The sequence below is a fragment of the Ostrinia furnacalis genome, unplaced genomic scaffold, assembly GCF_004193835.3.
Source record: "Ostrinia furnacalis isolate ACB-3 unplaced genomic scaffold, ASM419383v2 OfSCF0396, whole genome shotgun sequence".
Lineage (NCBI taxonomy): Eukaryota > Metazoa > Arthropoda > Insecta > Lepidoptera > Crambidae > Ostrinia > Ostrinia furnacalis.
In genome coordinates this window covers 227,726-250,195 of record NW_021130635.1, presented here as the reverse complement: position 1 = coordinate 250,195, position 22,470 = coordinate 227,726, and the positions used below count along the sequence as shown (strand labels likewise).

The following is a 22,470-nucleotide window of genomic DNA, read 5'->3' as shown; positions in this document are numbered from 1 at the left end:
GGCATTCATTCAAATCAAAAGAAATCCTAATCAAGACTGCAAAAATAAGATAATCTTTTTCTAGTAAATACAACACTCGTAATATCAACACTTTGTCTAAAAGTTCATGAAACCTTTGACCACGATACATTACAATTTCATAACAGCAGCACCCAACACAGATTAACTATTAGATAGCCTCTCATAAAGTATATTTATTATTGCATGTCAATATAAACAATTATACTGCTATGAAATAAGCAGCCGCAGTAAATCAGAAGCTTTCGCCGGCTATCTAGGAGGTAGCTCTTTTTATGGTGCCTTAAAGCACAATATGAGAGAGTTATAAGCTAGAAATGTCATAGAGATAAATACGGATGGTAAATGGGACTAATTGATTCTACTAAGAAGGCTGGGAAGGGATCTGAAATAAGCAAGATAAGTATTCATTGCTTACAAAGATTTTTTACATAAATTCATTTTCTAATTACTTTGCGAACAATTTTATAGGTAACATAATCGTATAGATTATGTTATAATATTATAATGAATCTGTAGAGAGGTCAATTCTGTACCTACATGAAATATATTTTCAAAATAACTATCAGAGGGTGATAAATGATCGATACTGATGCCAAAAATGCAATTAGTAAAATTTTTGTCTGTCTGTCTGTCTGTCTGTCTGTCTGTCTGTCTGTCCGTCTGTATGTTCCTTATAGAAACAAAAACTACTCGACGGATTTTAACGAAACTTGGTACAATTATTCTTCATACTCCTGGGCAGGTTATAGTATACTTAGGAATTCCCACGGGAACAGGAATTAGCGGGAAAATCCTTTTGTATGAAAAATCTAAACCGCTTAAGTTAGACGCTTGAAATTTGGCATGCAGGTACCTTAGTAAATTTAAAGCTTAGTTACAACAGGATATTGCAAAATTCCCACGGGAACGGGAGTTAGCGGGAAAAAACATTTGTATGAAAAAATCTAAACCGCGTAAGATAGATGAAGGGGGTAAAACGGGATCCACGCGTACGAAGTCGCGGGCGGCCGCTAGTTAGTAATATTAATTAAGGTTAAGCCATATTATGTAATTGTTTGTTGTTCTGAATAAAATAGAATAAAATTCAGAAATGTTAATTAAAACAATATACCTAGTTGAAAGGCCATCTTAGATATGTCTTAACTTTTATGGAAACTGACATTAAAATTATATTGGTATTCTTATCGCGTACTCATCTCCTTCATATTAAATATTGTTTTTGCTCATACTTTTCAACAACAATCAACTTTAATTATTTAATTATTAATTTATGAAATAGAGATCTCGAGTTTTTTAAACTAATTGAAACGTTATTTTAAGTACAAAGTATCAGACAATTATTTTCGTCCAAAACCTCCACTTTAATGCACAAAAAACCCTTGTTTAAATGGCTTACCTTAATGACTCTCTCAAACAGGAATCTGTCTTTATTTTGGAAAGAAGGGTAAAATAATTATTAAGTAGAATTAATTCACCCAAACTGTTGCAATGCCCTTACGGCGCTCATGTTACGAGTCCATGCACTCTATATTTAAGATATCTACCTATGTATCAACAAGATACAAACTTGAGTATAGAATTAAATAAATATTTATTACACAGATGCATCTTAAACTGCACTTACCTACTCGTACCTCCAATACTAACGACATTGAAATAATACAATCGTTAAGCGTGATTAGCCCGCAATCTGGTTTAGAGTTCACGAGCAATCTCGAATAAAAAAGCAGCACCACCTGTTCATTGTGCTACAACAATAAGAGCATTGTTGCCTTATCTGATGGCGAGGGATTTAAAAGAAGCCAGCTGGCAGGGGGCGAGATGGTACGATGGCTGCCGCGACATGCCTGTGTGCGGGACTGCTCGCCCTCGCGGTGGTGGTCAGCCCGGAGATCAGAAGTAGCTTGGTGCTTAATAAGTAAGTAATAAAATAGTTTTAAAACTATCAATATTTTTTTAATGTGTTCTAAATTGCTGTCCGAGCAACGCAATATAGTGCCTAGAAAGGTGACTGCATTTCAAACACAATCTATAATATTATGTTTCTCTGTAATTATTATTTGGTTTTACAACTCGTAGATCTTTTTATTCAAAGTAAGTACCTATACAGGGTGGAAACTATAAGTGATCTCATTCGATTATTTCTAAACTATACAAGATATCGAAAAACTGGTTACTAATCCTGAAAGTGCTTCACAAGCTCTATCCAACGGTACCAATATTAGGTTACAGAATTAACTGGATCTATCAAAAATTGTATGTTTTCAGCCTCCATACTAAATGTATGCCAGCTTAACGATAATAGAAGTATTAATTTTTTTTTTTAAATAATAATTTTAATAAACACTTAAAATGACCTGGTAAATTGCATTCTTATTTAAAATTATTCTTGGAAAATATTGGTTTTAGGCTTTACTTGCTATAATATTAACAAGACATGAGTGCCATGACTGTGGCTGTACTAAATGTATGGAAGCTGGAAACATTGAATTTTCGAATGGATCCAGTTTATTTTGTAACCTATTATTGGTACCGTTGAATAGAGCTCGTGAAGCACTTTCAGGATCAGTAACCAGTTTTTAAATATCTTGTATAGTTTTTAATATTATGTGGTTTTACTAAATGTATGGAAGCTGGAAACATTGAATTTTCGGATAGATCCAGTTTATTCTGTAACCTATTATTGGTACCGTTTGAAAGAACTTGTGAAGCACTTTCAGAATCAGTAATCAGTTTTTCGATATCTTGTATAGTTTAGAAATAATCGAGTGAGACCACTTAACGTTTCCACCCTGTATAGTTAACAATCTAATCTAAACTGTGTTGCATCATGATCAATACCAAGGTCTTAGGTCAAACCGAATTAAACAATCGATATTAATTAACAAAAAATTAAGCAGCTTTCATCTTTTAACTCATCATTTTAATTAAGCCTCTTTTTTTATCACTTCATAAATTACTTCTTATCTATCTAGAGTCTACTTCGTTATCTATAGAGTCAGACACTCTTCTAGAGTCCAAAAAGTATTATGACAGTATTTTTTAATTCTATGTTACCAGTTTATTAGCCTTTAATTTTACTTAACTAAACTCATCCCCAGATTAGTAAAAGTGAAGCCAGTCGGTGGCAACTTGGCCAAGGCCTTCGTACCCCTCACGGAGATCCCTCCTCCCCACCTCCCCTTGGCATCAGGACGACGGCACTTCGAAGACTGCAGCCAGAAGCCCCCGGCCAAGGAGGTGTATGGAGGCGCCAAGGTGGACATCTTCGGGGAGTACTACGATGATATGGTGGCTAAGACTGTGGCTACGGTGATCTTCCCTGATCATATTGACCGTGAGTATTTATCTACCTAATTAATCAAGGCAAGTAACAAAAGACCTTTTGCTGACAAATACGGCATCTGTCTACAGGCCGATAGCTGAACAAAGACCATCCCTTAAAATGTCTCAGAGAGCTTCGTTTCAGCCAAATGATGTCCACTGCTGGACAAAGGCCTCCCCCAAGGTTTTCCATAATCTCAGAGAGCAGCTGTGGTCCATTTGCATATGGCAACTGCCTGCAACCTTTACTATATCAGTCGTACGAGCAGTACTTCCTCTTTCTCCTATTTATTTGTAATCTGAAAATTAAATCGCCTTTGTTGAGTACCTAGTGAACAGGTTTTTTCTCGAGCAATAAAGTAGTAGTAAAGCTATTTGAAAGTAGGTCCCAGTTTGTTCCAGACAATAACAAAAAAAAACAGACTGCAAGAAACACCTTTGCATACTTATAATAACATATTCTACCCACTACATACACCTACCTACTTTATAGGCCAGAAGAATTAAACACAAAAATTGATTAAATCGGAAATAATTCCTACAAAAGATTTTTTTTCTTTAATGGCTTCATTGGTTGCCCATTAAGACTCTCCTAAGTTTTCGACTTCGACGGAGTTGTGCTTAAGTAGTGGGGGCCCTCGAAAGGGGCGTTTTTTCGGTTTTCCGGATATACCGCGTAAAGGACTTACCCTATCGAAAAGTGGTCTTCATGACGGTTGAAGGGAACTTAATCCTGCATTGAATTAGACCAAATTCATATGTTTTGGACAAACCGTTCTCGCGCTAAAGTTCGGCAAAGTAGAAAATATACGTACAATTAATGACCCTCTCCACGTCCAATGGCTTGTTACCTACATGCTTCCAAGTCTTGAAAAGGGCCACCTCAACCAGTGTAACCCTATCAAGGCTTACGAGCTTGATGCGCCTATCCTTGTTCGTCCCAGCCGTTCCTTAACTGCGGTTGGTGCACCTCTTCCTTGCACTCTCCTGAACGACCCTGTGTTACCTACTGTGGCTGTCCCTCTTCCTTGCACCCTCCTGCACGACTACGTTGCTTAGCCGTATGCCTGGTCCAAGGTTCGACGCCAAAAAAATCAACAATAACAGATTCATATTTTTGGACTGCCCGTTCTCATGCTAATGCTCATCAAAGTTGTATAAATTTTAATTCATCAAAGTTGTATAATCAAATTTATGAAAATCTAGCCGTGATTTCGCATGTGCGGAAATGTTTTGATCATTTTTCCCCGTTTTCGCAACACTTGTCAGTGATGCTCTGCTCCTATTGGTTGTAGTGTAATAGCCTATAATCCTATAGCCTTCCTCGATTTATGAGCTTATTCAACACAAAAAGAATTATTCAAATCAAACCAGTAGTTCCTGAGATTAGCGCGTTCAACCAAACAAACAAAGAAACTCTTCAGCGTTTATAAGTAATACTATTAGTACTATTAATAATATCTTAGTGTTAGTGTACGTGTTATTTACATAGTACTATGTTGTATAATATGTCTAACATACTAGCTTTCAGTCGCGACTTTGTCATGAAAAATCTTATCTTAATACATGTAGGTAATTAATGTTTGTTGTTGTTCAATGTACTTACATATTTATTTGATTTCATGAGTTGTGTTCGTTCATTTTCCTTTATCATCAGTCGCAAAACATAATTATCAAATAAAAACTTTTTAAAAGGTAATATCTCTTTTAATATTCTACAAAAATCCTACTCCTACTAATATTATAAGTAAATGCAATATTGTTGTTTTCTTGTTACTCAATCACACAAAAACGGCTGAACGGTTTCGAATACAGGTCATACAGATAGACACCCAACTTTTTATCTCGAAAAAAGAACAGGAAACTGAACCGGGCCTGCTTACCAAGATATACGCGGACGAAGTCGCGACTGAAAGCTAGTATGTTAGACATATTATACAACATAGTACTATAGTACTATGTAAATAACACGTGCACTAACACTAAGATATTATTAATAATACTAATACAGTGTGAGTCACGTTAAAGTGTACATATGAAAATAGATGAAACTAGACCTATTTTTATCGACAAAAAAGAGGTCGAAAAATTTTTGAGATTTTTTTTAAATTTTTTATAGAATTTTTTTTCTTCCAATTTCTTATTGTAAAGAAAACGTAATAACTTTTAAACTAAGCGGTATATCCTGATAAAATAAAAACAGTAATAATGCTAAGTAACAGGCGATACTAAAAAAATACATAAAATACACAAAAAAGGCCAACAAATAATAAAAAATGATACTTTTTGAAAAAAAATTGCTTTTAAATTCGTGTTTTTTTGCTTATTTGATAAATTTCTCCAAAAAATGCCCCTATAACCGGTGGTTTTTATTACTTTGTATTATTCTCTATTGTATTACCTTCGTAAAACCAAAAATCGCATGTCTCTATCCCTATCACAACGTTTGCAATGATCGTTTGAACTAAGCCTCTCCGGGCGCGTCATTCAACGCTTCGTTAACAACGAAACTGAAAATGGCTCTAGATTTGTAATTTTGATAAAGACAAGTTAGATTTCAAATAAAAACAAAAGATTTCGAAGTAAAATAAGCATTTTAGTTAAAAATTAAAATTGTCTCTACCTGTAGCGGAGAATAATGTTGTGGCAGGCCTTTGTTCAAACGATCATAGCAAATGTTGTGATAGGGATAGAGACATACAATTTTTGGTTTTACAAAGATAATACGATAGAGAATAATACGAAGCAATAAAAAACACCTGTTATAGGGGCATTTTTTGGAGAAATTTATCAAATAACCAAAAAAACACGAATTTAAAAGCAGATTTTTTTCAAAAAGTATCATTTTTTATTATTTGTTGGCCTTTTTTGTGTATTTAATGTATTTTTTTAGTATCGTCTATTATTTAGCATTATTACTGTTTTTATTTTATCAGGATATACCGCTTAGTTTAAAAGTTATTACGTTTTCTTTACAATAAATAATTGGAAGAAAAAAAAATCTATAAAAAATTTAAAAAAAAACTCAAAATTTTTTTGACCTCATTTTTGTCGATAAAAATAGGTCTAGTTACATCTATTTTCATATGTACACTTTAACGTGACTCACACTGTATAGTATTACTTATAAACGCTGAAGAGTTTCTTTGTTTATTTGGTTGAACGCGCTAATCTCAGGAACTACTGGTTTGATTTGAATAATTCTTTTTGTGTTGAATAAGCTCATAAATCGAGGAAGGCTATAGGATTATAGGCTATTACACTACAACCAATAGGAGCAGAGCATCACTGACAAGTGTTGCGAAAACGGGGAAAAATGATCAAAACATTTCCGCACATGCGAAATCACGGCTAGATTTTCATAAATTTGTAAAATTTATACAACTTTGATGAGCATTAGCATGAGAACGGGTAGTCCAAAAATATGAATCTGTTGTTGTTGTTTTTTTGGCGTCGAACCTTGGACCAGGCATACGGCTAGGCAACGTAGTCGTGCAGGAGGCTGCAAGGAAGAGGGACAGCCACAGTAGGTAACACAGGGTCGTTCAGGAGAGTGCAAGGAAGAGGTGCACCAACCGCATTTAAGGAACGGCTGGGGCGAACAAGGATAGGCGCATCAAGCTTGTAAGCCTTGATAGGGTTACACTGGTTGAGGTGGCCCTTTTCAAGACTTGGAAGCCTGTGGGTAACAAGCCATTGGACGTGGAGAGGGTCATTAATTATACGTATATTTTCTACTTTGCCGAACTTTAGCGCGAGAACGGTTTGTCCAAAACATATGAATTTGGTCTTATTCAATGCAGGATTAAGTGCCCTTCAACCGTCATGAAGACCACTTTTCGATAGGGTAAGTCCTTAACGCGGTATAACCGGAAAACCGAAAACATGCCCCTTTCGGGGGCCCCCACCACTTAAGCACAACTCCGTCGAAGTCGAAAACTTAGGAGAGTCTTAATGAGCAACCAATGAAGCCATTAAAACAATAAAATCTTTTGTAGGAATTATTTCCGATTTAAAAGCTTATTCTACTGGACTATTAGTATTTTATGTTTCCTCTATCTTTCCCAGGCAAACACTTCGAAGTGACAACCGAAGTGCCTTACCTCACCGTGGGCCCGATAGAAGCTATAGGCTACCACCCGAGCACGCTCAAGAGTGACCACCCTGCTGAGTGTGAGAAGATATACCAGGACCACCTAGCCGAAATGTACTCCGATGAGACCACGGACTATTCCGAGGAGTCCTTGGAGATGGCCCGAATGCCACTGAGTCCTACTGCAAAACCATCCAAATCAGACGAATTCAACCTGGAAGACCTTTACGAGGACTTCGAGAGATAACTTTAGATCATTTTTGGTATTTTTGTACGTCGCTTTTGTATGTAATAAAATTGAAAATAATGTTGATTTTTTGCATTTACTTAAAACACGCTGTTGTTTTAGTTGAAATGGAAAGCGAAACTTTAAAATCTTATATTTTAAACACACTGTGTATAGAGTTCTACGTGTACTTCCTCAGACAATAGTCCATGGACCAAGGTTCAATTTCCAGCGTGGAAAAGTGATAAACCACTTATGGATATTTATTATGGATTATGGATATAGAACTTTAAGAAACTTCGTGTAACGAGCAGAAACAAATTTACATTCCATAGATGACTATACTGGGTTAGGCACTAAGGGCTATATTTCACCGGGACACCATGGCGGCGCAACCAGTCGCCGGCTACCAACAAAATGTACACAGCTCTATAGAGAGTTACTCACCTGGTGTCCGTTTGGTTGCGCAAAGCTGTATACATTTTGTTGGTAGAGGCGAATGGTTGCGCCGCCATGGTGTCCTGGTGAAATATAGCCCTAAGAGATTGATTTGGAAGTTGAAACAATTTATTGTTAAGCCTTTCCATTAGAAAATGAAGGCCTTTTTTGTGATCTCTACATTAGGTTGAAGTCGGTTGAGCACATTAAAAATTGACGTAGCACCGTAGAAGAGGGAATTAAGACCACATTTGATGGTAGAGACTGTTCTTACTTTTAAATTAAACTTAAGGCCCTTTTAACAAATAGTAAACTAGCAAGTACCTACACTTGCTTGGATGAAAACTTCTAATCTCCATCTGTCCTCTAGCTAGGAGGTTCTGGGTTCTTTCTATTCCTAAGTGGGACTTTTAAATAACAACACGTTCAGATCTTTGACACACTTTTAATATCTTACAATTAAATTATTAAATCTAACAACGGGATCTATGCAATTTATCTACATTATTCTAGGATCCTGCACCTCTTTCTTTAGTCTAGTGGCCTAAGCGAGCCCACGCACTAGGCAGCCTGGCAATCCCACATATATGAACACTCTTGGCTGCTTAGTGCCATACACCGTCATAATGTTCGACTGGCTGCCGCAGCCAGGCTGCCTAGTGCGCGGGGTCGCTAACTCGAGTTTAAAACACTATTCTATAGCTGTCAGTTAGTTTAATAACTGAATAAAGAAAGTGGCGCGGGCGCACTGAAGATTTAATTACGATACAACGCTACACCGGCCCAGCCTGCAGGTTGTACTTATTCGGCAACTTGACGTCCTTGTCCTTGTCGTCGAATATTTCTTCCGTGTCATCGTCATCGAAGTCGTCCATGTCGAGTGGATTCCTGAAATATCAAGTCAGAATTTTTAGATAATTCGTTGAGTAATAAAAATTATATCCTTGGATGTCTAAATTATCATGTAAATGTAAACTGTCGGTCTATTGTTTGTTACTTTGTCTGTTATGCAAACACTGAAGCATTTTTTTGAGTTTAGTAAAGTTATACTGGATCTGTGAAAGAACTTAACCTATCCCTCAACATTGTGTCGCAAATTCGAAATAAGTACTTGAATATCATTTCTTGTTTTGGTCAGTAATCAACTTTGTGATTAATAATAACCCAAGCAGTTGTCGGCATGAAATAGAAAGTAAAGCCATGTAAAGCTCTCAACAAATTATTTGTACGTAACTAATAGATAAATATTAATTTCACATATTCTCTACTTTCTTCGGTCTGTCGACATGACCAATGCATTATCGATAGATTAAAAACTGCCCTAAGGTAAAATAACTACCGTTTAAAATGACTAAAATGTACTTACTTATTCCAATCGATCTTATGCCTCTTCCTGTAATTAAATAAAAGATAAGCCGTTAAACTGATTACAAGTTTAGATTATTACAACTTTCACCGTCGATCTGATGACATAATTGATAATTTAAAGTTAAAAGTCGGCCTTTAATACAAAATATAATAAGTTACCTACTTCATGCAATATTAAAATGGAAAATGTAAGCAAGATAAAGATAATGGTAATTTAAAAGCTGAGAAACGAAGAGCTTTTAAAGTTATTTACTTTATAAACTGAAATATCTAGTCTTAGAACTACACTATCGTTTTTCTTCAAAAAACGTCAATTCCACTGACTCTACCACACTATATTTTATGGTACCTAATATTGAATACATTATGCACCAATTGATAAACGTAAATAACATTTTACACACATATGTGGAAATCCGTGGGAGGCCATTGTCCAGCTGTAAACGAAATTCGACTGAAACGAAGTTCTAAATTCGGCGATTTTCAGTAAATATTACCTGTTAGTAGCGATGTAGTCCTGATCCATATACTCCTCAGATATTTCCACCGACAACGGTTGCCCGCGGTGGTCTTGTAGGATGCCGAAGTATCTAGGCGCTCGTGTCACAGAGAATAAAAGTGCTGGGGAAACAAAAAGGTAGAGTCATTAGTTAATTTTATCAACGAAAATAATCTCACTTTAAGGTGCCTCTCGTTCCTGACGCTGAAACATCGGTGCCAAGATCTTTGACTTGACTACTAACGTAGGATGATAATCTCTACCAATTAAAGGCTGAATAACTAACTCAGCGCAGAGAAAAGTGCGAATTTGGTACAGGTACCTAATAAACTTTCAAAATATACTCTAAGGCTAAGGTTCCACCAAAGATTTACGAAATAATTTGCGATAAGGATGGTCACAGCTTAAGCAATGATTAACAAGACAGGGTTTAGGTAAATAGTATACCAAGCATATTTTAACATGTATGGTAGTGTCGGCATGGTATAACATTTACCTAACACCCTGTATAATAAAAAGAAATACCTACATAATTGTATAGTATAGGTATCTTGCAACTTACAATCATCAACGCCACAAATCCCTCGAATTATACACAAAACAATGAAAACTACATGCAACTTTAACTTTGATTCACTCATTTTTGTCGTTTTAAAAATATGACTTAAGACTTAAAGAAAATTATAATAATTTATTATTTAAAAGGTTCAAGTCATGCTAGCACACAGCAGAAGTTTTAATCCATCCGTCTAACCGATTGAAAACTTGACTGTTTCTTCAACATGGCGGTTGGAAATGGTCGGTTTTCGGCCACACAGTTTTAATGCCAATATTCGTAGTGTTTCTTATAAACTTCCTCGTGCAGTAGTTTAGAAAACAGCCCTTGTTTGGTGTTTTCCAAAATTGCGTCTAGGTGGGGAGAACAATTGAATTACACAACTCATGGGCACGTGATTTGAAGTCACGTGACAGGTGAAATCATAAAATATTTTTATGAATAAGTAGAAATAGGATAAACTTTAATTTTTAATTTGAATTTGAATTTGAATTTAGGATAAACTATTTTGTAAGCTGTCGTTCCAACTGAGGCATGACAGACATCTGACTCCACGCCGTGCTGTAACTTCAACCGCCTCTGGAATCTGTAGGAAAACCTCTTGTCTTAGAGCCAGAGGTCTCGGGTTCGATTTCCAACGGGGGCAACATTTATTGCTTGGTTTAGTTTCTAAGTCTGCCTACCTACCACCATACTTAGTCTGTCGTCTTAGCAACAATTTTCATATCATGTTAATTTCGGCAGATAGAGGTAAAAATAGCCGTTCCTCTGAGATTGAGCACTCTGAATAAAATTGCCTCCACTTTCATCTTGGTCATGATTTTCTATAAATAGATGTGATGTGCAGGTCAAGAGCTTTCGCCGTTGTGGATGAAAAAGACATTAAGTATGTACGTACGAATACGTTTTTCTTCTTTAAATTAAAGTAAATATGTACTGTGATTTCCCATGAAGCTTCGATTGCTAGATGAAACGTTTTGTTTGTGCATTTATTTAGTTGAACTTTTTTGGTTTCGTCCGAAAAAGATACCTATAATTAAGTACTTCACAGGCTACATTAAGTTGGTCCAAACTCCGAATGAGCCAAGTCAGACTATGGCGGTTCATAAATTCTGACACAGCGTGGTGTCCTCAGTTGTTCACTATAGCAATAGTTCACTCGTGCCACCACAGCGCACCCAAGCAAGAGAAGTATTTGGTAATTGATTTTGTACTTCCTTTTATAGCTCGATCCCAAACTTGTAAATGATAAGTGGGCAAGCCAATTCTTCGTTTCTGACTAGCCTCGTTCTCACCGCTATGCAACTACTGTGTACTTAGCCAGGATCTACATCTTTATCGCCAAAAAAACCAACCATCGAAGGCTAAGCTTATTTATTTTTGGGAAACATACAGTTACAATATAATTTAACTTATCCCAAAGGAAAGTTTACTTTAATCGAACCAGTATTCTAGTATCCAGTAGTATAGTAGTAGTTCTATCGCGTAGGTACTAATAAAACGACACATAAATTATTTCAACTCATTTAATCTTATTATAATACAAAGATCAAACTTTTAATGTTTCATGTTTTACACAAGGCTCCTTCAGTATTTTTCTAAAAGACAGCTATATTCCACTCAGAAGTAACTACACGTCTATCTTTTATAGAACAGATTGCCTTCCCCGCCCCAAAGTCTTCTGCCGCCGTAGCCGATCAGCTCCTGTCGCAGCGAGTTGTACTTCTTGAAGAACAGCTTCTTAAGTATGCGCTTTCGTCGCTTGTCTTCCTTTAGGCATGACTCAAGTTTGTCCATGCAGACGTCCTCTCTGAGAAAAAAGTGTATGTTTTGAAGTATTTATTTTCCAAGTAATAACTTTACTAGACAACAGTGTAGTAACATCCTTAATTAAGCTTATTAGATCCTTTGCTACGCTACTTAGCACCTTAAAACTTAACTTAAAAAACATCAATCTTAGTTTAATTCTGGCGCCCAACGTGGGACTGCTAGAATCACCACAGTGACCACACACTCACTTGTAGTTCTGGTCAAACAGCAACTTGGAAGGCTCGGTCTTCGTGAACTTGTCTGGAAGACGAGACCCTGGGGGCATTTTCGCCAGCTCCTTCATAATTCCCATGATCGTGTTCTCCAGTTGAGCCAGTTTTGGCACCATGAGTCTTTTGATCACCTGAACATAAAGTAACTTTAGTACGTATAAATATAGGTAATGACTTACAAGGAAATAAATTGAACGCTGATGATTCAACATAAAACTGCAATGATAATACAATAAATTATTTTGGGCCTCCATTTAAGAAGTTTTTAATCATCAGATAACAAAGACTTAGCAATATCAAATTGTACCTTCCCACATCGATTCCCAGTTTTACAGGGTGTTCTAAACTTCCTGCCCAGGTCCATAGTCGGCAGGTTCTGGATTTGGGTGATCACATTCGAAAATGTACCCACGGCTGTTTTTTGAGCTGGTAAAGGAAAGCAAGTGAGGTAAGAAGCATTGACAAAGTAGTCCACGTTATAGTACTTCACGAAATTTACGACTCATAATATTCTCCATCAGTTTGTTAACACCCGATTTAAATATTTTAAGTTAATACTTCCAATTAAATTTTTCTTTTACTCACCCATCTTATTCCTTCTCGTCTTCCCTACCCTAGCAATATCTGTCCTCTCATCAGAGTTTTTCCCTCCTTGTACTAATGGAACTACAATTACGAATATAAAAAAAGATTTTACCGCGAGATATTTTTTTAAATTCATAATTTCATTCGACGCAACACCCGACTAGAACGACTGTTGGTAATGAAAAGGAAGGAAGCCGAGGTTTCAAGAAATTATTTTCCAAACATCTACATACTAACGACCATTAAAAACTCGCTAGTGTAAGAATTATATCAGAAAGGGCGTGTTTTGTAAATACACTGAGCTACGGAATAACTGACGATAACGCGAAATCTTAAATTTTGCGCTTTATTGCCATAATCCACAAGTGCACATTTACGTGAAGTGATGCACAATGTGCCCTGTATGTATGTACAGCTAGACGACAATAATGAAATCTGACTTGTTAATTAAGTTAACTGTTAATAATGTTTTCATTCCCAGTTAAACTGTCTCTAAACAAAGTAACGCACAATGTTTTCGAGTCGCTTTCCTAACAGATTTTCAAACCTTCGCTCCGTGATTTTTTTAGAGTTTCGGAGTCATTTTTAAAGGCCAAGTGACACACAATCTGATTTGTGCAAGAGGGGCACCTCTTGCTTTAAAAAAAGGAATCAGGAAATGTCAGATATTACGCTCAAAGACCTAATGCCCAACTACATGATGTACGAAAAAAAAAATTTACACCACACAAAATTGACAGAAGTGACAAACGGTAAAATAAACATGTTTTGTTTTGTTTTGTTTGGGACTGAATTTGGCATTTTATTTTTAGGTTATTTTTCTTTCTGATGTTATTTTTATAATTTCCTATTACTTTGTTTGTTGTTAAAATTTATCATTAGATTCAAAATTAACTTATTAAAACACTGTGTAAACGTCCAAGGTTTCTAACGCTAAAAATGGAGACATCAGATGATCCTGACAAAAACAAGAAACCTTCCATCAATGGATTTACAAAAGAAATTAACACAAGTGCGCTGATTTGGCCGGATCATATCACTTCAATTGATTTAAGCAACAAAAACTTGGTGACTGTGGACGATTGTGTGAAATTCCCGCCAAATGTAGTCGATTTAAATTTGGCTTACAATGCATTGCGTGAGATTCCTTCTGCTGTACTCGGAATTGCGAAACTAAAGAATTTAGATATATCAAACAACAGTATTAAATATTTTGATGACACTCCTAGCTTCTGCCACTCTATAGAAACCCTTAAACTTGGGCATAATAGTTTAGAAGGACCTCCTTACTGGATCTGGACAGCAAATCCTAGAAATCTCACCCACTTAGACCTAAATTACAACATCGATATAACAGAATCATTTAAGAATGGTTACTTCGAAGAACTATTGCAGTACAAAACACCAGTTGTACATTTAATCATAAATAATTGTAAAATTGGAAAACATTTGGAGCTGCTCAGCACATTCCCTAAGGTTAAAGTATTGGAAATAGGTTCAGAGAAGTTAAGCCACTTGTTCACCAATCGTGTCCTAGAAGTGCCTTGCGGAGGACTCGAGAACTGCTGTGATTTAGAAAAGTTAAACTTAAGCAATACCCATATTTATAATGTAGTTGCTAATATAGATATGTTTGTTAGTTTAGTAGAAATAAATTTATCACAGAATTATATAAGTGGGTTACCAAATGAGTTTTGTAACTTACATAACTTGAAATGCTGTATTTTATCATTCAATCAGATTTTATATTTGCCCGACGAGATGAGAAAACTCAAAAACCTTGTAGTACTGCTTGTTGACAGTAATGAGTTGTGTACTTTACCGGACAGCTTAGTTGACTTGAAAAATTTAGAGGTTTTGGATGTTTACAACAACTGCCTCTATGAAATCCCTGATGAGATAATGAAATTAGCAGAATTGGACTTGGCCCAAAATTATTTTGATGAGCCAGATGATGAAACTTATTTAGAAAAGAAAGAAAAATTAAGACTGAATATAGAGGACAGGTGTGATGGCAGGTATGAAGCTTATAAATAATATTTTAAACTTTTTATTAAATTATCCATGAATTAACTCCTGATTTTATTAATTTCTAGAAAGCTAGAACAAGCACTACCTGATAGTGAACATTCTTCAAACACCACAGACGATGAAGAATTAATACAACATCTGGAAAATATTTCTAAAAGTAAAAAAGGTAAAGATTTGATTGGTAATGCTTTAATGTATGAACCTATACCTGTAGCCTGAAAAAATAATTTAACCCTCCAAGTTCTAATTGTATGTTTGATCATATGTTATCTTTATCTTCACAGAAAATATAGTCAGAAATGACCCTCCAAGTTCTCCAGAAGACTGGGACTCTGACGATTACTGGGTGCCACGGTTTTGTAGTGCCACTTCTCTGACACCACACGAAAAATGGATTGAATTTGTCAAGAGAAAAATGGAGGCTGGAAACTTTTGCCCTGTGGATGCCCATCCTGTGTCCATCACTGAGAAAGTTAAATATGAGAAACTGTGTAACCCTCAAATTGTGCAAGAAGTGATTGGACAATTTGATGACCTATCTGATGACGATAGTTAATGACTATAATGTTTTTAGTAATAAGCTTAGTATGACATTGAAAACTGTAAAGTTATATGTATATATGTGTTGTTTGTTGAATATAAATGTTCCATTATTAATGCTATTGCCACGCCAATGCAGTTTTTATGTATTTTGCATGTGTGCACAAGACTGCAATGTTGAGTATTTAGAGATATTAAAAACGATGTTGACAGATAATAATTAATTGTAATGCAGATTGTTTGTAAGCAAAGAACTCATTGATGCTGTAAACAATCCAGTAGACGGAGGAAAGTGATTGTTTGGTGTGACTATGCCACTGCAGCCAGTTTCTATGTGCCATAGAGCAAAGATTTCTATGGTATACATATTTTTGTCAAATAGTACAAAAATATCATCCAGGTCATAATTATCCTGTATGGTACTGCCTCGGTGAGTTCTTTGTGTCATTGACAAACCATATTATTATAGGTACTAAGATGCTATTGTGTTGTGAATAATAATTAGTTAAATCAGCTATAAAAAGCCATAATTTTGTGTTCAAACTATAACTTCGAATGCTAGAATAAGTTAGCATATTCAAGATATTTTTGTTATGAATATTTATAGTTGGAAAAGGGCCCAATTCCCAAATTTTCACTTTATCTACCTTCACAATCACAAATGTGTGAGCTCTTATTATTCCTCTTTATTCACATATAAAAAACTCAATTCTCAATCCTATAAATAGTGAAAGTTTCCAGGATTAGGCCCCACCTACTAGAAAGGAAAGTTAAGATAACTTAGTAGGTACCTACTTTCAGAATACAGTCTTGAAGAAGAGTTTATTTTTCAATATATTGTTTACTCTCGTTATGTTTTTAATTGCATGATGTTATTATTTTCAAGACTAGTAAAAAAACAGGTACACACTCATATATCATTTATTTATAGACTGAATCTCTTTTGGGAATAAAAATAAGTTAAAATTAAATGTAATTTTCATTTCTTTTAAAATATCTTCATGAATTGTATTTCTGTTTTCTCTAGTTACCTGAAAAAATTGGAAAATATTTTACAGGCGTCAATAATATTTTCTTTAAATCCAATTAAATCTGCTTATCTGGAAAATAAGTCATGTTAACATTCAAAACATGTAGGTATTTTTAAAACTTACCATCCAAACCTTAGCATCTCTATTATCCCTAAGAGACTCAATAAGGAGATTGGTGCTCCTTGATGGTATAGTAGCCAGAACAATACAATTTGAACCTGGTTTGAATATTTCAAAAATTCTGGCTCTGAATGAGGCACTCATTAACTCCATTGTGCCTATCTCATCAATGACTAATAAGTGTGGCTGGGAATCGTCTTCAGGCTGTAAATAAACAATGAAAACTTAACGTAAGTAACTACTTTATCAGTGAGGAGATACTACCTAACTACAATATTGAAATAGCTGACCTCTTTCAGTGAAGGTAGTGCAACATTCTCAAATTCTTCTACTCTCACTCCGTATTTTCCAACTTTGAACTTTACAGGGCCATTTCGGGAACAGTCTCGGGCTAGACACCCTCTGCGTCCGTCCAATGACACAACATCAAACCCCTCGCGAACGCCGGCTCGTCGCACTTCTTCGGTGTAGAAACCGCTCGTTTGTAAACCCATTTCGTTGACAAGAGAACACAGTTTTTTAGTTAATGTGGTCTTTCCCACGCCTGTAAATAAACCAACGTTTAAAATATTTCTTAGAACAAAACCAAAATTCATTAAATCGAACGAACCTACCTGGATCGCCGGTAAGCATGAAATACTTAATTTTCGTCATATTATTTTAATTGTCGAAAAACAATATTATTACAACACCTCAATAATATTTAAAACACCTGTTTTCAAGCAATTACATTTGATAAAAATGCACAACTTTATTTTTTGAAACCAGACCAGCTGATTTTTGTTTTGACAGTCGCTGACTGAAAAACTATAAGGTTTTCAGCTGATAATATCAGCCTGATATCACTGGGTAATTGGGTCACTATCGATAAATATCATGTTACTTTATCGACTCTTTTGAAACACTAGATGGGACAGCCGACAGCCGGTATCTCTTTGACATTTGTTATCAACGAGTATCAAAGTTCATCCAACATTTTTGGAACAGCCACTTTGTTGAAGTTGCTTTTGCGAAAGGCAAAGTTTTATTGACTTTCGTCAAACTTCAATTTTAAAATGGCTTCGGTTGGTTCACTAACTCGTGTTTTGCTAGGGAAAAATGTTGTCAACACTAGCCGTGTGGCGACGCTCTCAAATACCGGTTTGGTGAAGTTCTACAGTGCTGGTGAGAATTTTAAGTACCTAATTAACAAGAGTAAATATCACATGGCTACCTAATGTTTAAGAATACATTAAACTAACATTTCAAGAGTAAGTTACATTAAGTCCAACTAATTTATTAAAACTTACTAATTAGGTGCTGTTGTTTTCATCTTTGTAACCTATCTCTACCAGAATGACTGTAATAAGTAACTAACTACCATAGAACTTTAGAAGAGTATGCACTAAAATTATATAATATCTACTAACAAAGAATTACTAACTTCACCGAAGAAATTTCCTTGAATTAAATTTGGTATCAAAGACCTATTGAACTGCTGATTCCTATGACCTTGAAGTTAACGTGGCCTGCATTGAATTTTTACATTAAAGTGATCATAATTTAGCTATCATAAGTCAACCTGTGAAAAGCAACTTAATTTTAATAAGTTTTCTTTTTTTTTTCAAAGCATTATGTATAATTTTATTAAAAGTCAGTTTACAAGTTGAATCATGATTAAATTAGCACTCTGAATTGATTTTAAAAATGTTTAGAAATTATAAAATATCTTGCATGTCAGTTTTTCTACAAGATAACCTTGACTGCTTATTACAGTCACTTTAGAGACCCATATAGATAGAGAGAGATTAGGCTATCAAGTAAATATTTAGTGGGGGACCGCAGTTATCACTAGCTAGGGCAAAGATATAAATAAATATAACTGATCACAAATGTATGATATAACAAAATAAATTATTAGGTAACTATGATAAGGCAAATTACAAGTTTCAATCTTCGTTTAAAATTTTGTTATCTTATCATCTTTGCACGACTTTCGGTAATAACACCGGTCGTATCGTAATATTTTAAGTGATATTTTCTTCCATTACTTTTTAAGGCTTTGTTGAAGTATCTTTTTTACAAAAAGAAGTTCTACCCACAAAATAATATAATTTTATTAGTGTTATTTTTTATTGATGATAAATAAGCACAGTCACTGCTTATCTAGACACGCGTTAGCGTGTCAAGCCAAGTTTATATTATACCTGCTGTAAAATCATCATGATGGGACTTTATCAATATTGATATTAAAATGATGTATTTTCAGCCCCGTCATACGAAAACATCAAGACTGAAGTGGTTGGTGCCAAGAAAAATGTAGGCATCGTCCAGCTGTACAGGCCCAAGGCCCTCAATGCACTCTGCAAGCCCCTTTTCCAGGAACTGGGTCAAGCCGTCAAGGCCTTCGATGCTGATGACTCAATCTCAGCCATTATTATCACAGGTTTGTTTCCAATATCTTAGTATCATTTTTTGAATAGAGCTAACTGCGCACCTCGCTGGCATGCGATTCTCCCTCCCATTCGCCCGCACACCTTCCCACATTCGCCCCGTCCGTACCAGAGCGTCGATGTGACGTCACGGCTGTCAGATGCGCAGTTAACTCGACCAGGTTGTACACTTTAAATTGTATTTCTAAATGGAAATCCCATAAATTTCTTATTTCCAAACCGGGTTCTATTTGTACAGTCTCAAGAACTGATCCAATTCAAAATATATTTCGCTATCAAAAAGCTCCAATTTAAAAATAGGTATCCAAATATAATTTGACTTGCAACATTTTCAGGTAATGAGAAAGCTTTTGCTGCTGGTGCCGACATCAAAGAGATGCAAAATAACACATACAGCTCAAACCAGAAAGCAGGGTTCCTGCAAGAGTGGGAAGACATCAGCAACTGTGGCAAGCCAATCATTGCTGCCGTCAATGGTTTCGCTGTAAGCAAAAATAATTCATTTATATAATGGGGATGTTGCTTGGGTCAAAAAGCAAGAGTTTTAATTAGTCCGTCAGTTAACTTATCAAAAAATACTCTACACGTATTTTTCACTTTTTCAAACTAATGAAAATTTAAAGAGATAAAGCGCCCCAAAGTTCATAAGAAGAGGCCCGTGACGTCAACGCTTGCTTAAAAATGCCGCACGTTGTGACGTCGTGCGCAACTTCAACGCACCATAACTATGTAATTATTTGTTAGATTGACAAATAAAAATATACGTGTCCAATATTTTTTGATATTAAACATTACGGACTAAAAAAATTTTTTTAGGCAACTAGTCTTTCTTCATTGACTTTAGTGTAAATATACATATTTACTATTATTTCAATATTGATTAGCTTTATTTCTTAACTGGTTTACATCACCGGATGTTACAACTGCGAACTCTATTGTCTGCTAACTTGAATATTGTAATATCATTTACAAAATAATATGACCTTGGCGATCTTTCTTTCAGCTCAATAGCGTACTAAAGCGTACAATACCTATCAATCAATATGCTCATTTTCGTTCAATTTCCTTAATGTGCTCCTGGACGCCTTCAGCAAACTACGATATTATTGTATATTGAGTGCTTGATAAATGACTTCCCGAGATATCGAAAAAACGTAGGATAAAATATAAACATGTACATGTACATGGCGTGTGAAAGTGAAACTTTTAATATACCAAACTGTATTTGTTCAATAAGCTTGGTGGAGGTTGCGAGCTCGCTATGCTCTGTGACATCATCTACGCCGGCGAGAAGGCCAAGTTTGGCCAGCCTGAAATCAACATTGGAACCATTCCCGGAGCTGGAGGCACCCAGCGTCTACCAAGATACGTCGGCAAGTCTAAGGCTATGGAGATCGTTTTGACTGGCAACTTCATCGACGCCCATGAAGCTGAGAAAATGGGTAAGAGCATTTTTATTAACTTCAATTTTCACTAAAATGTTACTTTACATACTATAACTAACCAATATTAGTATAACTGCTGTACAAACTACAAACAGGGACACAAGTAGAAGATAAGAAAAAAGAGCTTCTTATATCGATCATAATCGATGCAAACTGACAAACTAAAACATTATATTAATACTAAATAGTGAACAATCTCTATAATTAATACTTCATACCGACCATAAATGTCATACATATAAATACGTACTTGTACATAATTTCTATGTTATATTTTCAAGGCGAGAGTGAATAGGCACTTACAGGGCAGATATGTACCATCCTAGACTGCATCTCACTTAACACCAGGTGCGATTGCGGTCAAATACCTGCCTTGGCTAGCATAAAAAAAAAATATTGTTTATCAACAGGATTGGTGAGCCGCGTGTTTCCAGTGGACAAGCTGTTAGAGGAAACAATCAAACTCGCTGAGAGGATCGGAACGCACTCGCCTCTGATCGTAAAGATGGCGAAACAAGCCGTCAACCAGGCCTATGAGACCAACCTCAAGGCTGGTCTTCAATATGAAAAGTCTACCTTCTATGGCACCTTCGCTACTGTAAGTATTTATTAAACCAATCGAGATTTGTAAGTCATTTTCACAGTTTCTTTTACACTTTAAAGTCCTGCTTAAAAGTAAAGTTCGGTACTTAACCGCAAATTAAAATAAATCATATTATCCCTCATCTATCTATCTATCTATATAAATAAAAATGAATTGATGTTCGTTAGTCTGATTAAAACTCGAGAACGGCTGGGCCAATTGAGCTGATTTTGGTTTTAAAATGTTTGTCGTAGTCCAGGGTAGGTCTAAACCAGTCTTTCCCAAAGTGGGCGATAACGCCCCCTTGTGGACGCTGCAGGCTTAAAGGGGGGCGGTAAGAGACCCAGAAAAAAAATCAGGACGTTGTATAGAGGCTTGGGAGGCGTCATTTACTAGGAGGTCTCTTAGACACCGACTGAGCACTCGACTCTCGACTACAAATGGGGGCGCTAAAATGAATTTATTCTCAAAGTGGGCGGTAGACAAACCAAGTTTGGGAACCGCTGGTCTAAACGGTGAGGAAATACGCGCGCGATATTGTTTTTCTGTGACAGACAAAATTCCACGCGGGCGAAGCCGCGGGCGGAAAGCTAGTAAAAAATATTACTGAAGGAATTCGTTCGTTCGTTTCAGCCAATTGACGTCCAGTGCTAGATAAAAGCTTCCCCAAGGAAAGAAGAAATAATTAATTTATTATAATTTATAACAAAAGTAATTATTATCTTGTTTACAGGCTGATCGCAAGGAAGGTATGACTGCATTTATCGAAAAGAGAGCGCCCAATTTCAAGAACGAATAAATGGTGCATTATATAAATTTAATTATATTTTTCGTGCCGCATAGATTTAAGCAAAAGTGCAATCAGGTCTGTCCCACTTTTATATTGTTAAAAAATGTTATACAGAATGAAAGTTTATTTTCGAAATATTTGTATTATTTACTCCTATAGACATTTCATAATATGATAACTGTGATTACAAGAATTAATTGAGATTCTATCTTTACACCAACGTTATAACTATTATTATATCATCTAAAAATCTATATATCCTAATACTTTTTATTTCAAGTGAAAATACTTATTAGTCACTATTATTTATACTATCGATAAATTACGCTCCGTTTTCTTTAGAAGT

General features: G+C 35.6%; 6 protein-coding genes across 6 annotated transcripts; 3 read left to right on the top strand and 3 right to left on the bottom strand.

Annotated features, from left to right (window-relative positions):
• Positions 1-1,850: 1,850 nt before the first annotated feature.
• On the top strand, positions 1,851-7,693 carry LOC114363122 (uncharacterized). Its single transcript, XM_028318753.1, has 3 exons — positions 1,851-1,939; positions 3,123-3,358; positions 7,414-7,693. Exons 1-3 carry the CDS (start codon positions 1,851-1,853, stop codon positions 7,683-7,685), a joined length of 597 nt encoding a protein of 198 aa, XP_028174554.1. The 3' UTR covers positions 7,686-7,693.
• Positions 7,694-8,791: 1,098 nt separating this feature from the next.
• On the bottom strand, positions 8,792-10,610 carry LOC114362801 (uncharacterized). Its single transcript, XM_028318339.1, has 4 exons — positions 10,532-10,610; positions 9,968-10,091; positions 9,469-9,495; positions 8,792-8,990 (listed from the first exon to the last, which is right to left on the bottom strand). Exons 1-4 carry the CDS (start codon positions 10,608-10,610, stop codon positions 8,876-8,878), a joined length of 345 nt encoding a protein of 114 aa, XP_028174140.1. The 3' UTR covers positions 8,792-8,875.
• Positions 10,611-12,074: 1,464 nt separating this feature from the next.
• Positions 12,075-13,931, bottom strand: LOC114362944 (uncharacterized). Its single transcript, XM_028318534.1, has 4 exons — positions 13,153-13,931; positions 12,875-12,993; positions 12,544-12,698; positions 12,075-12,335 (listed from the first exon to the last, which is right to left on the bottom strand). The coding sequence occupies exons 1-4, from the start codon at positions 13,286-13,288 to the stop codon at positions 12,164-12,166; spliced, it is 582 nt and encodes a 193-aa protein (XP_028174335.1). The 5' UTR covers positions 13,289-13,931; the 3' UTR covers positions 12,075-12,163.
• A 31-nt stretch (positions 13,932-13,962) lies between these two features.
• On the top strand, positions 13,963-16,617 carry LOC114362933 (protein scribble homolog). Its single transcript, XM_028318522.1, has 3 exons — positions 13,963-15,170; positions 15,249-15,349; positions 15,468-16,617. The coding sequence occupies exons 1-3, from the start codon at positions 14,092-14,094 to the stop codon at positions 15,737-15,739; spliced, it is 1,452 nt and encodes a 483-aa protein (XP_028174323.1). The 5' UTR covers positions 13,963-14,091; the 3' UTR covers positions 15,740-16,617.
• Positions 16,618-16,640: 23 nt separating this feature from the next.
• Positions 16,641-17,682, bottom strand: LOC114362923 (nucleoside-triphosphatase THEP1). The gene is made up of 4 exons (XM_028318512.1): positions 17,489-17,682; positions 17,165-17,418; positions 16,878-17,078; positions 16,641-16,754 (listed from the first exon to the last, which is right to left on the bottom strand). The coding sequence occupies exons 1-4, from the start codon at positions 17,526-17,528 to the stop codon at positions 16,641-16,643; spliced, it is 609 nt and encodes a 202-aa protein (XP_028174313.1). The 5' UTR covers positions 17,529-17,682.
• A 119-nt stretch (positions 17,683-17,801) lies between these two features.
• On the top strand, positions 17,802-22,259 carry Echs1 (Enoyl-CoA hydratase, short chain 1). The gene is made up of 6 exons (XM_028318502.1): positions 17,802-18,038; positions 19,123-19,299; positions 19,642-19,790; positions 20,544-20,748; positions 21,162-21,349; positions 22,068-22,259. The coding sequence occupies exons 1-6, from the start codon at positions 17,930-17,932 to the stop codon at positions 22,131-22,133; spliced, it is 894 nt and encodes a 297-aa protein (XP_028174303.1). The 5' UTR covers positions 17,802-17,929; the 3' UTR covers positions 22,134-22,259.
• The last annotated feature ends 211 nt before the right edge of the window (positions 22,260-22,470 follow it).